We start from the raw sequence: 12162 nt of genomic DNA, 5'->3' as shown, positions 1-12162 counted from the left end.
CAAAGATTATAGCGTGCAATAGTCAGGTTCTGGAAGTAAAAACTCCATTCATTTTCTCCACAAGGAAATTTATTTTAACAGAAACTTGATGGTCTTGATTGTATATGCTTTTGCTGAAGCCCCCAGCCCACATTATTTTAACTTGCTTTTAAAATAATCATGTTCAAAAGCTGAATTTTTTGTGAAGAACTGCACCACCCATGATGCCGTACAGAGTGAGAGCAAGCAAATCGTGCCAAAGAGCTTGCAAGTGAAAGTCTACTCCCACTCCCAAGCACAATGAAAGATTTTGAAAATTTCTAAATCTTTTTTGCTTTAGGTAAATGTCTGAAATGTTGTGAGCTAATGACCTCATAGTAGACTGGCTTGGTTCATGGCTTATAATGCTTTAATGAAGACTTATCCATATGGGAAAAATGAACGGAAAAAATACTTTCAGAACCAACAACACTGAAAAAGAGGACGGGCAATTATAGAATGGTTATAATTTCTTGCATTGTTTCTACTGTACCTTTAAATCTAGCTTTGTATTGACCCCTTCCTCAATCTCTGAATACAAATCTTCCAGATCACCGAGGGCACTGTTTTCCAGTGAGTGTTCAGGTATAGGCTGAGGTATGGTGGTAGGCACTTTTACAGCATGGTTATTAGCAGTAGAGCCGATGCCAAAGAAGTCTAGAATCATGACCCAGGTTTGCAGCGTGATGAGAATATCAAGGCAGTTGAAGTCAACGTCCACACTACGCCCAATGCTGCCATTCCGTGTTTTAAACTCAGGGTGCCTCCTATCAACCATTAGCACGTTTATATGTACCAAAGAGTCATCAAAGTCTGATCGTGGGTGTGGAGACGGAGTTTGGCGGGATGGGGATGGAGGAGGGGTGCTGGGGCACTCTGCAGTCTTTTTGCTCTTGCGACTGGATGCAGATGGTGTACTGGGGTGCCTCTGATAGAACTGGAAAACATTCTGTGCCTCTTCAAATTGTGCTGGAAGAGAGTGTGGCATTTCTGGGTACAGAACATTGGACGTTGTCGGGCACGACTGTGACAGGTATTCCTTTGGACTGAAGGTGGAGGGCTTTGGAGCACCTCTGGACACCATGAGGTGTTTGTACTTTGATTCAGGGTTTGGCTCTAGCAAGTCTTCCATTAACAAGGAGTGAAGGGCTAGTTGGATGGAGACTGAATGGGGATGATCTTTGGTGAAGTCTCCCTCCAGGTCTTGAAAGCGCAGACTGACCAACCCTTGAGATCCTTGGCTGAGGTCTCCGCTCAACTGCACTTGCAGCTCAGAGACCCGAAAGATGGCCCTCACTTGGGTAAAAGAAGGAGGCTGGAGAGGGGGGCTATCGTTTTGCAGCGGAAGTGTTGCTGAAAGGGATGACGACAATGAAGAGTAAGAGAGGCCAACATGAGGAGGGTCACGGGCAAAGAGCCCACCCTGCAGATCAGGGAAGCGATGCGGTTTAGTGGAGGAGGGCGTAGGTGGTGGTGGTGTGGGGGGCTGACTGGGTGTTACTCGATGATCTTCAATGAAGGAGAGATTATCGAGAGTTTGAAGGACCTGCTCATACACAGACTTGCAAAGACACACCTGAGAGAAAATATGACAACTTAAAATTTTGGAATTTATATATGACAAATGAAGATAAATAAATAAACTGCTATGCTATGCATTTTTATAGTGCTTTACCTGGACAGCATTAACAAATCTGCCTTCCACTTTCATTAGCCCAGTGCTCTGGTAAGGTTCTTCACATGACAAAAAGTTAAAGTGAGAGTTTTCATCAACTGGGACTTTCTCGACAGTGAGCTTGATGGTGGCATCTTTTAAAATATGAAATGCTAAAAGTAGGAAAAGACAAAAATGTTGCAAGAGCTTAATCAAATATGAACATAAAAAAGCTTCACAAATTCCCCAAATTTAGAAAATGTTCAAACTGACCTTTTCCTCGGCTCAAGTGCTCAAAGAAATCATGCCGTGTAAATTGTAGCTCATTCAGATTAATGTTGCCGCCATGAGAAGGTGAGGGTCCAGAAGTGGAGCTGCTGTTAAGTCGTGCTCCTTTTCTTAAAACCAAGTTTGTGTTGACAGAATAAAGTCTTATATTCTTCACTTCAACCTGCAGTTTCTCCCTTTCTGAGTCTTGCCCTGCAATAAAGTTTTGAATTCGTATGCTCCCTAAATGTCCAACAAGCAGCTCAGGGTGACCAGGCTTTCTAGGAATAGACACAACTGGGGATTCTATACTGACGTCTAGAGTCAGCTTGACCAGAAAAGAATCCAAGCCTGGGTCCTTTTCAGGGACACAGAAATCGTCTTCCTCAAAAGGGTCAAGTGCCCAGTTACACTGACTCTGCCTCCTAGATCTTTTGTATGGGTTATCAAAGAGAGATACCATGCCACTATACTCTGCCGTTTTCGTTGCCAATACAGTGGAAACCTTTGTAGCTGCAGTCTTCAGCATAGACCGAAAGTTGTCCTCCACTTCATTTGCTGATAAACTGAGCTCTTTCAGGAACTTTGCTGAGTGGTTATAGTGTAAAGATGCCATCTGAAGTTGAAGGGAGCATTCTCCCAGAGACTTTTCCATAAAGTGGAAACTCAAAGCTTCAGAGGGAGCCATGCCAGCAATGGGAAAGAATGCCACACCATCTGTGGAGGAGCTGTCTTCTACACTTCCAATACTGACCACAAACTGACTTTTGCCACCTTCTTGAGTCAAGTCCACAAGCTGAATGCATCCTAGAGAGCCATTGACATCCAATCGACTTCCCATTGAAACATTGACTTTCGTCCCATTTATACTGGCTGTAGCAATTTTCATGCCTTTCTTCTCACCTCCCAGAACAGTCCCGGTGGTAACAGTTCGCAAAAGCAGCAAGTTTAACCTGTGAATTTCAACCGTTAACTCCTTATTCTGGACATAAGTGGACTGATAGGTCTCCTCATTGTCTTCTCCATTAGGCAGTGGTGTTAGCTGTTGTGTTGGAGAGTTTTCTTCTTTGGGGAAAGACTGCTGAAGGAATTTTAGAAGCTCCACCATTGTTTCAGGGTTAAGGATGATATCCAGGTTGTTGACCTGCATAGAGGTTACCTGCAGAGAGCTGTCCAAGTTCATGGAAGGGCAGTCTGAGCTGACAAACTGGTATTCCAACTTAATGAGAGCCTCCTGGTCTTTCAGGGGAGAGCCCCGTGGAGATGCCTTGTCAAAAGCAAGATCTGAGTCCCTGTGCAAACCTGGCAGTTCTGGAGATTTACTGTCTGGTGAGACAGGTGACGTGGGCTGGCTTTCTCTGAGACTTCCAGTAGGTACATCGAAACTTAGGTGTTTATGAGATGCAACAAGAAGATCAAAGTCAGAGCCATACGTCTGCAATGTGTCCACAAGGTAGAGTCCATGAACTGTGAGGGAAACCATAGCATCATAAGGCCGCTTTACGAAATGTGCATTTGTTCCAAACACTTTCAGGACAGAAATATACCGGCCCCCACTTTCAATGCCAAGTTGCATGTAATTGATATTAAACTCTACAAGGAGTAGTCTAGATTCCACAAGCATCTCTCGAGTGTGTTGCTCAAGTGTCATCACACTCTTGGTAAGACTTTTATCAGAACCCTGAAGCTTCCAATCACTATCATCCCTGTCAAAGATCTTCTCGTGACGAAGTGTAATAGGGTCAGGGGATTTGAGATTCTCCCCCTTCCTGTCACCTCCATCTGCCCCTGAACTACCAAGTCTAGCCAAGCAGCTTTTCAGGGCAGTCATCTTCTCCAGGTTGATGTGCACTTTGAGATCTGGTAGTGTTCCTGAGAGAACAGCCCCTGGGAACTGAGGATCAGATGTGTATCGCAGTCTTTGCTCTAGCTGTAGTAGGACATTGAATTTTTCCACCACATGAGTGGGGCCCACTTCACTCTCCTGTAGATGCTTCCAGTTGTCTTTATAGTGGCCAACCATGATCTGGAGGTCATTGAAAGATAAGGAGTACTTCTCATACAGGTTCCTGCTGACAATTTGGGCACCTTCTAGTGACTTCAGGCTGGTGATATCACGGCTCTCCTGACCTTTGACATCCACCTCTTGCTCTGGAGGTGGAGTCCCAGGAGGTGTTGCTAGTGGTGTCTGGAATTCTTCATCACTCTCTCCTTCTGTCTGAGAAGTCTTATGGTTTGTTGCATGATCTTCTGTGGGAGCAGAAATGAAACTGTCACAAGTGGCCATCAACTGCAATAAATTGAGAATGCGAGAAAAGGCTACAGAAGAAAATTAGATTTGACCAGTACCAGTTACCTTGGGAATTAGTAAGAAGAATACGCCCAAGGTCTACCACAACTAGCATGGGGTCTTCAGACTGAAAATCATCCGGGAAGATGACTTGAGGGGCACAAATATCCAATTTCATAGTCCAGTGCTTACTGTTCTCCTGAGAAAGGAAAACCACAAACGAATGAAAACAATATCTAATTGAAACATTAACTGAATGTAATTAAATAAAAGTCCTCTCTTACAATGAACTCTCCGACTAGCAGCTGATCAATGGTTTGTCTGATTTCTGCCTTGGTTTGCATTTTCAGCTTGTTATATTGCCTCCTGGCTGCTTCAGCCACTCTCAGCTCTAACTCAGACTGATATCCAAACCCTGGAAAATGTAATGTAAACCATATTAAAATGTTATCTCACAAAAGCAATTTAAACTAATTCAAGAGGGATGCTTATCCTCAATACACACCCGAGGTGTGGACCCTTCCTTTGTAGAAAAACTCAGCCACTTTCTTGATAGCCTGAGGGTTATAAATTATATTTAGAGGACTGGTATTGACCTCCAGTCTCCTCTCAAATTTGCTCCTTATTGGATTACGTTCAAGAATCATCTCAAAGACAGGAGGTGCTGATGATTCTACATCACAGCCTGAGGTAAAAAAAAAAAGTACAATTTAAAAAGATTTTATTAAGTCTTCATGGACATTTATTTGCACATAGGTGTTTTCATACAGTAAATGTAAATTACTCACCCAGATTGCCCATTTTTGTGATATTAGTCTGGCCAAAAGGTTGACTGACAGCAACAACAACCTTATCCTTAAATGAAAAGTTATATGAGATCTATTATTACATCTTTTTTACATCTATTATTACATCCACAGATATTTTCAGTACACAGATAACAGATAACAGTTCTAGGGCAACAAGTAGCTTTAAATGTGGGCAAAATCGTACCGGTTTTGGGGAAACAAGGACAGGAAAGATGGAGCCCTGGGTTGTGAGATCCCGGAGAAACAGCCCACCAAGTTTCACTGTGAGTAAAGAGGACTCAGAGCGAGGAAGAGACTCAACCCCGATCTTCACACCTGTTAAGCAAAATAAAAAACATAAAATCCACAAAAAAAATTGATCCAAGCCATTGAGACTATTTCAATAATAAGTTATATATATATATATATATATATATATATATATATATATATATATATATATATATATATATATATATATATATATATATATATATAAAAACAAACCTGAAAATTCCAGCTGAATGACCCCGCTCTCACTCAAAAGAGGTTTCATTTTATCTTGATGGTACAGAGTGACACCTGCTTTCTCAAGGAAAAAGTCCAGCCGTGCAAAGAGATGATCCCTTCTTGTAAAGGTATTCAGGGTTTGTGAATCCTCCAAAGGATCAAAGAGATCATCTGTTTCAGCTGTTTGGAGGAGAGAGGTGTCTTTATACACGGTGCATAATAGTATAGAAATGTTCTATATAAAATGTAAAATTATATTATATCATTGTTATAACTTTTTTACCAGTAAGCATAACTGGAAAACTCACCAAGAATTTCCCACTGGGCAGTGCCTGGCAAAAGGTCAGCTGGCCCTCTTTCCGTACCCCCATACCAGCCACCCCAGCCTGGGAACCAGGACTGCAGATACTGGATCATGCCCGAACTCCCACTTTTAGGTATGGAGCCTGAGGGAGAGGTGGCTGGAGTCTCGTTTATTATGGGCTCTCGTAGACTCTAAATGGATATGAGGATGATTAAAATACATGATTAAATAATGTGGGATTAGATTTAACAAATTTTTAGAACGTGAGTATGATAATATAATAGTAATAATAATAATTTAAAAAAAAAAGGTTTTAATATAGTTTTTTCAGTATTAGGCTGCACAGTATCACCCAAGACTTCTCACTCTAACATTTTCATATTGCCCACAACTAGTGCACTAAAGTAAGTAATCTCAGCTTGCCTCTGCAATTTCCTCATGTTTGCGGAAGGAGACATAAACAGTTTCCCGGAGAATCTGCAACTCCTCCAGTGTCTGTTCATCTTCAATCCTTTCCAAATCACTCTATTGATGTGAGAGAGACAAATTATAAAAGAGTAAGATTTTTTTCCAAACTCAAGAACAACACATGTAAAGGTAGTGAGCTCAGAAACATTGAGACAATCTAATTTTGTTGTGAATACCCTTCAATCCTGTAAGTCCATAATTCTTACCTCCTCCTGTGGACTCAAAGTATCTCCATTAAGCCTCTGGACATACAGGCTAGTGTAGAGTTTGGCATCACGTGCCCTATGCAGAGCAAAGTCCCAGCTTCCCTGTCTGCGCTGCTCTCTGGTCTCATTCAGGTTGGCATTAACGGCAAACTCCCACCACTGCCGACAGCTTCAACAATAAAGACATTATTTTAGAAAAATAATACCAATGTTAAACAAAAGATTTTAATCAACATGACCTATTCAGAGGATTTATAGCTTTTTCCTGAACATATTTTGGCTTTTTTGTAATGGCATAGAAAAAAGAAACCTCATTACTTTCCAGATATGGGAAGTTTAGGTCTCCACTTTCGAAAAATAATCTCCCTTTCTCGCCTCTCCAGTTCTTTGAGGAATGCCATGATCTGTTGATACTGAACCTGTAATCAAATGCCAATTTAAATCATAGTGTTAGTTTACATGAAAAAAACCCCCTGCAAAAGTCAACAAAGGGTGGTTTCACAAATGGTACATTTTAAATTAACCCAACCCAGTTCAGTTAATAGTCATTCAGAAAGGCCAAGTGGTTTTGGTGTTCAAACTGTAAGTGGACTTAAAAGAAGACAATCACAAATAAATCAAACCACAAAAAGTGTTCAAGTATACACGTTACATTGGCTTTTAATACAAGTTTTTTAAATAAAATGTTACCTGTGACAGACGAAGTGAGAGGGGTTCCAACTGCACTTGGCCCTCAATGCGAGGTGTATTACGAGATCGTAGTGGTTCTTTAGTGGCATTTCTCCTCAACAGCACAGAGGCACATACTGGCTCAAATATATACTGATGCTCACGGTTCTGCATACATTTACTCATCAGCTCCTGTAACAGACAGTTGTTTGAGAAGGAGTTTAAAAGAAGCACTAGCCATTGTGCTATTGAGTGTCCTGACATTATCACAAATCTACCTGTACTTCTGTTGAGGGAAGATCTCCAAGAATGGTGCACTCGGTGTCCCAGTACACACTGAATTCACTGATTTCCAGCTCCTTCTGCCGAATAAGCTTCTGAGCCTGTGAGTGAAGAGTTCATCTTATATGTTCCAATATGTAATGATAGAGACGCTTCATGAAAATACCAAATATTATGGATAACTCACCGGTTCTTTGGAGCAGTTCTGTGCAGATACATTCTTGATACACACACCAAAAGCATATGGTTTCTCAGGGTTGGAGAAATCATCTTCAAAACGTAAGTGGACACCTTGAATTTTCAACTAATAACAAAAAAAAAACATAATAAAAATGTATTTCTGACATTAAACCATAACAGCAGCAGAGTGCAAGTAAAGAAGTAAACATGATAATATTGAAAATTACCTCAATATTCTCAACGATTCGAGTCACAACAGATGCTGTGGCAGAGTACCAATAAGATTCTCCCTTCTGCTCACATTCACTCTGGTTAAATATATAAATTATATATAATAAACAGAGTATTATATAGATCATTATTCTATATAATGAATAATACAGCGCATTATTCATAGATCAGTGATCATAAAAAGTAGTATTTTTTATTTTCAGTATAAAAATACAACAACAACAAGAATGACAACAATAGCATACATTTAATTAAAAGAAGGAAAAGAGAATTCAAACATTTTAAACACAGTCTAACACTTCTTTTTTTTCCACAAATGGGCTTCCAAGCCTGTCATTTCTATTAGTAAAAGGTTCCACATTTTTGGAGCATAAATGTGCATGAAAATTAAATAAATCACTTTAATCACAGGTGATTCTGCTGATATTTTAAAAAGCCTGTACCTTCCACTTGTCCTCTAGCGCCTTGAGCAGCTGTTTCTTCTGCTCTTTCTCAGCCTCCCTTTCTCGCACTTCATCATATTCCTGTGGGGGGGCAGGGCCGACAATAAGGTTCAGCTGGGACATGCAGATGACCCATGGGTCACTGTGTGGTCGATAAAAGGGGATCTGGAGGGTGATCTTCCCAATGACGCCTGAAAAACATAATAATTACAAATTACATATAAAATGTTACTTATACACCACCATTCAAAAGTTTAGGATTGGCAAGATTTTTTTGATGTTTTTGAAAACGTCTCTTATGCTCACCAAGGTTAGAAACAGTAATATTGTGAAATATTATTACGATTTAATAAAACTATTTTCTATTTTAATTTACTATAAAATCAGGGCTGGGTAAAAAAAAAAAAGGTTTTAATAGATTCTCATTTCTATGAACTCATTTCCATGGTAAAGTGTTTTTGTTGTTTTTTTAAACAGCACTTATTTAAAATAGAAATCTTTTGTGACATTATAAATATCTCTAATGTCACTTGGTGAAAAATATAAAAATCTTACTGACACAACTTCTGACAGTAGTATAACAGATATTTAATCTATTTAAACCATTGAGCAATTGATAACACCTAAATCTTAAAACCCCTACACATATTTGCAAGTGCCATCATGTCACTGCACAAGAATATCCAGATAATCCTGTTGTTTCGACATCTGCTGTGCAAGGGTTTCCTTAATTCCCACAATTAAGATCACAAGACGCAAATACCTAACCTTTAGATGGAATAAATGACAAAAGGCTTGATGTTTGTGCAGAGAGTCAATGAGTTTCTAATGAAAATCAAAATGCATTCGGTTTAAAGGTGCATTTATTGCTAAATTTAACACCGAAACAGATATTACTTTGACAACTATAATTTAAATGACAATAACACATTTCAGTTAGTCCATCTCACAGCAGCCGCCATGCTAAGATCACATGACCAGCAGAATACTACTCTATAGGACTTTATGTTGAAAGGCCTCCCTAATATCAGATTATTTTGATTATTTTGTCCCGATTGATAAATAAATCAAAATGGTATTTCCATGAGGGCACACCGAGAGGTGTAGTATAAAGTCCAGGGCTATTATCATATCAGCCAGCAAAACAAACAAATTACATATTGAACCTTGAACTGTTCGCATAAAAGTCCAAAGGCTGGAATAACACTAACCTGCTTTGACCTCAAAGGGCAGATCAAATCCTCGGAGTGCATCTTTTCTTAGTGGGAGGTTCTCCAGCTCCACTGCCCCTGGATCATTACAAAATGCATACTTCACAAAATGATACACAACACAGACAGTCAACTCTGATTAAAACAGAGCAAAACAAATTAAAATACCTTTGAGAAGAGCAATGGAGAGCTGGTCAGTGTTAAGGTTGCTCACATATTTGCCCAGATATGTGTTGAGCACCCAGGCAACAAGTCCTTCCAACATTATAGGATGGAAAGAGTGCCCTGGGATTAGTCAGTTAAAGTAAATCCAAGCAGGCAATGAACTTCAGAGTTAGCGTTCACTCCAGTCATCTGAAGTCTGAGGAGTTAAAGAAACACAAACTTGACATCTGATCTCACAACAAATGTGTAGCATTTCTCCTAAACCAGTGGTTCATAACCTTTTTAAATCAAAGGCCTCACATCTTTACACAACAATACTCTAAGACCCCATGACTTGGTGATTTTTGTGGCATTTGCTATATGAAAACATGCACACATAAAAAACTGTGGACATGATTATAAAATATTTAATGGTTTTAGCAAAGTGTGATGTTTTTAATATGCTTTAAGACAAACCATGTGCAAATGCATAAGTAAACACCCTTGTATTTAGAGAATACATATTCTCTAAAACAGAGGAGTCTAAAGAGAAGTCAGGTTATCCCGGTATATTTTACTGTTGATATGACTAATTATCAATATACATTTATCAATATAGCGGGTGAATTATGTATATGATACATGTTCATATGTCTCCAAGTTGTTCAAAGCGTTTATAAGGATGCTGATTCTTAGAAAGCAGCTGTCTGACTCATGGGAACATGGTTTGTGTAACATTAGCAACACATTATTAGCTGTTTGATAACATAGTCAAGCAACAGGCTATTCATAGTAATTACCATTATGTGTCCAACGTTGTAGAGAGCCATACATAAAACGCATTACCATTCTGATACATCGACTTGTAGACAAGACTGTATAATTCACTCTTCCACTTCTTCTTCTGAATCAGTTAATCAAGTATATTTTTTAATATTTGAACTATTTTATATAACAAGGGGTGTCCAAACCTACTCCCGGAGGGCCACTGTCCTGCAGAGTTTCAAAATTGCTCCAAATTGCCTCAGCACACCTGCCTGGAAGTTTCTAGCATACCTAGATTAGCTGGTTCAGTAAACTCTGCAGGACAGTGGCCAGTAAAATACAGTAAAAGGATTAAAGTATCAATTTTCAAAAAATAACTTATTTTCTTCAGTAGGTTTTGACCTGCCATGTATCACAAGCATGACCCCTAAGTGAGGAATATCAGCGGTTTAGCCTTGACAACCTAGTGGGCCCTAGCCCCCAGGTTGAGAACCACTGTCCTGAACACATATTTGCCACACCAACATAAACAGACAAAAAACAATATGAGTGAAATTCTGACTTAACAGCTAGACAATTTCTACAGTGTGTAGAGGAGATATGAAGAAGCATAGGGGTTGATAGCCACAGTCACTTTTACTGCATCTTTTCCCATTCAATGAAAGTGAAAGTGATGCAGTAATGTTTCCTAACAAATCATTATAATGTGTAAATCATTACAGAATTATTATTTTTTTTAGGTGAACTAATAACTCACCATTGTTATGAGACCTCCTGTTCCTCGGTCAACCGCTGTCTATGATCATTTCAGTCCAAATAAATTTAAGACCTCCACTATCCAAGACAAGCAGAGTCCTCCTCTCGTAAGCGAAGCTGTCCTTGCTGGCTAAAGAGAAAGTAAATTATCTCCTTTATTTTAAAATATTCTTATATAACAAGCCGCAGCTGACAACCACAAACGAAAACAAACTACAGCATGTGACGGACAAAACAGCACAGCTCTCTCTGTGACTCAACGTCAGTGACACTGGCAGCGTTAGCATGAGCGCTCGTCCTTTAGCACTGCTCGACAACTTTAAAACATGACCAACAACTGGACAGAGTGGCCGGTCTCAGCCCGTAGTTTAGTTCTGCATTGGTCCGAGTCTCTTGCGAAATAAACTCTGATCTGCAAACACCATTTGTTTGGGGTCCTCTGCGCTCATCTCTCAACTTCCAACATGTCAAACTGAATTCATGAAACGCTTTTTGGAACCTGCGACACTTCCGGTCATGTGCCAAAACAAAGCGATTTTACGTCAATGGGGAGAAACGGACGTCATGTGACATCTAGCGTTTGGAGGTCGACCTTATAATGCATTTATCACCGCTTGGCTATTTATCGGCAAATGGGCTCTTGAGAAATGTAATATAGTAGTAAATCCCCAGGCGATATCAGAATATTATGTGTAGTGAGTCTGACATGAGTTTATATTGGTGCAGTTCCTGTTTCCTACATATGAGGGCGGCAGAGTTGTTTCTGCAGGGCTATTCAACTTCAACAAGTTGGCCGAATTATATTTAATTTATAATGTAGAATTGTATTTGTATTTATACTTGTTTATTTATTAAAGACACTGTACATGGTTATCTTAAATAAGTATTATCCTATCATTTTATATGGCCCTATCACTTTTATGTGTAATCTACCTCATTTATCTCTGCGGTCAAGCAGCATGTTCATGCATCTATA

General features: G+C 39.6%; 1 protein-coding gene across 1 annotated transcript in view; it reads right to left on the bottom strand.

Annotated features, from left to right (window-relative positions):
• vps13d (vacuolar protein sorting 13 homolog D) overlaps nucleotides 1–11706 on the bottom strand; it is a 48533-nt gene extending 36827 nt beyond the window's left edge. The window contains exons 1-21 of the mRNA XM_079803475.1: nucleotides 11188–11706; nucleotides 9690–9882; nucleotides 9522–9599; nucleotides 8311–8501; nucleotides 7864–7944; nucleotides 7644–7760; nucleotides 7453–7557; nucleotides 7196–7366; nucleotides 6824–6924; nucleotides 6506–6674; nucleotides 6255–6356; nucleotides 5836–6022; nucleotides 5525–5707; nucleotides 5223–5353; nucleotides 5018–5084; nucleotides 4735–4914; nucleotides 4514–4644; nucleotides 4296–4428; nucleotides 1946–4189; nucleotides 1694–1845; nucleotides 512–1594 (exon numbers count right to left, since the gene is read on the bottom strand). Of these exons, the coding sequence (XP_079659601.1) occupies nucleotides 512–1594; nucleotides 1694–1845; nucleotides 1946–4189; nucleotides 4296–4428; nucleotides 4514–4644; nucleotides 4735–4914; nucleotides 5018–5084; nucleotides 5223–5353; nucleotides 5525–5707; nucleotides 5836–6022; nucleotides 6255–6356; nucleotides 6506–6674; nucleotides 6824–6924; nucleotides 7196–7366; nucleotides 7453–7557; nucleotides 7644–7760; nucleotides 7864–7944; nucleotides 8311–8501; nucleotides 9522–9599; nucleotides 9690–9786 (5703 nt within the window). The 5' untranslated portion in view covers nucleotides 9787–9882; nucleotides 11188–11706. The remainder of the gene's footprint in view (nucleotides 1–511; nucleotides 1595–1693; nucleotides 1846–1945; nucleotides 4190–4295; nucleotides 4429–4513; nucleotides 4645–4734; nucleotides 4915–5017; nucleotides 5085–5222; nucleotides 5354–5524; nucleotides 5708–5835; nucleotides 6023–6254; nucleotides 6357–6505; nucleotides 6675–6823; nucleotides 6925–7195; nucleotides 7367–7452; nucleotides 7558–7643; nucleotides 7761–7863; nucleotides 7945–8310; nucleotides 8502–9521; nucleotides 9600–9689; nucleotides 9883–11187) is intronic.
• Between the last annotated feature and the right edge of the window lie 456 nt (nucleotides 11707–12162).

Source organism: Gobio gobio, assembly GCF_949357685.1.
Source record: "Gobio gobio genome assembly, chromosome: 21".
Lineage (NCBI taxonomy): Eukaryota > Metazoa > Chordata > Actinopteri > Cypriniformes > Gobionidae > Gobio > Gobio gobio.
The sequence above is the reverse complement of the archived record's forward strand: the minus strand, read 5'-3'. Positions and strand labels throughout refer to the sequence as shown.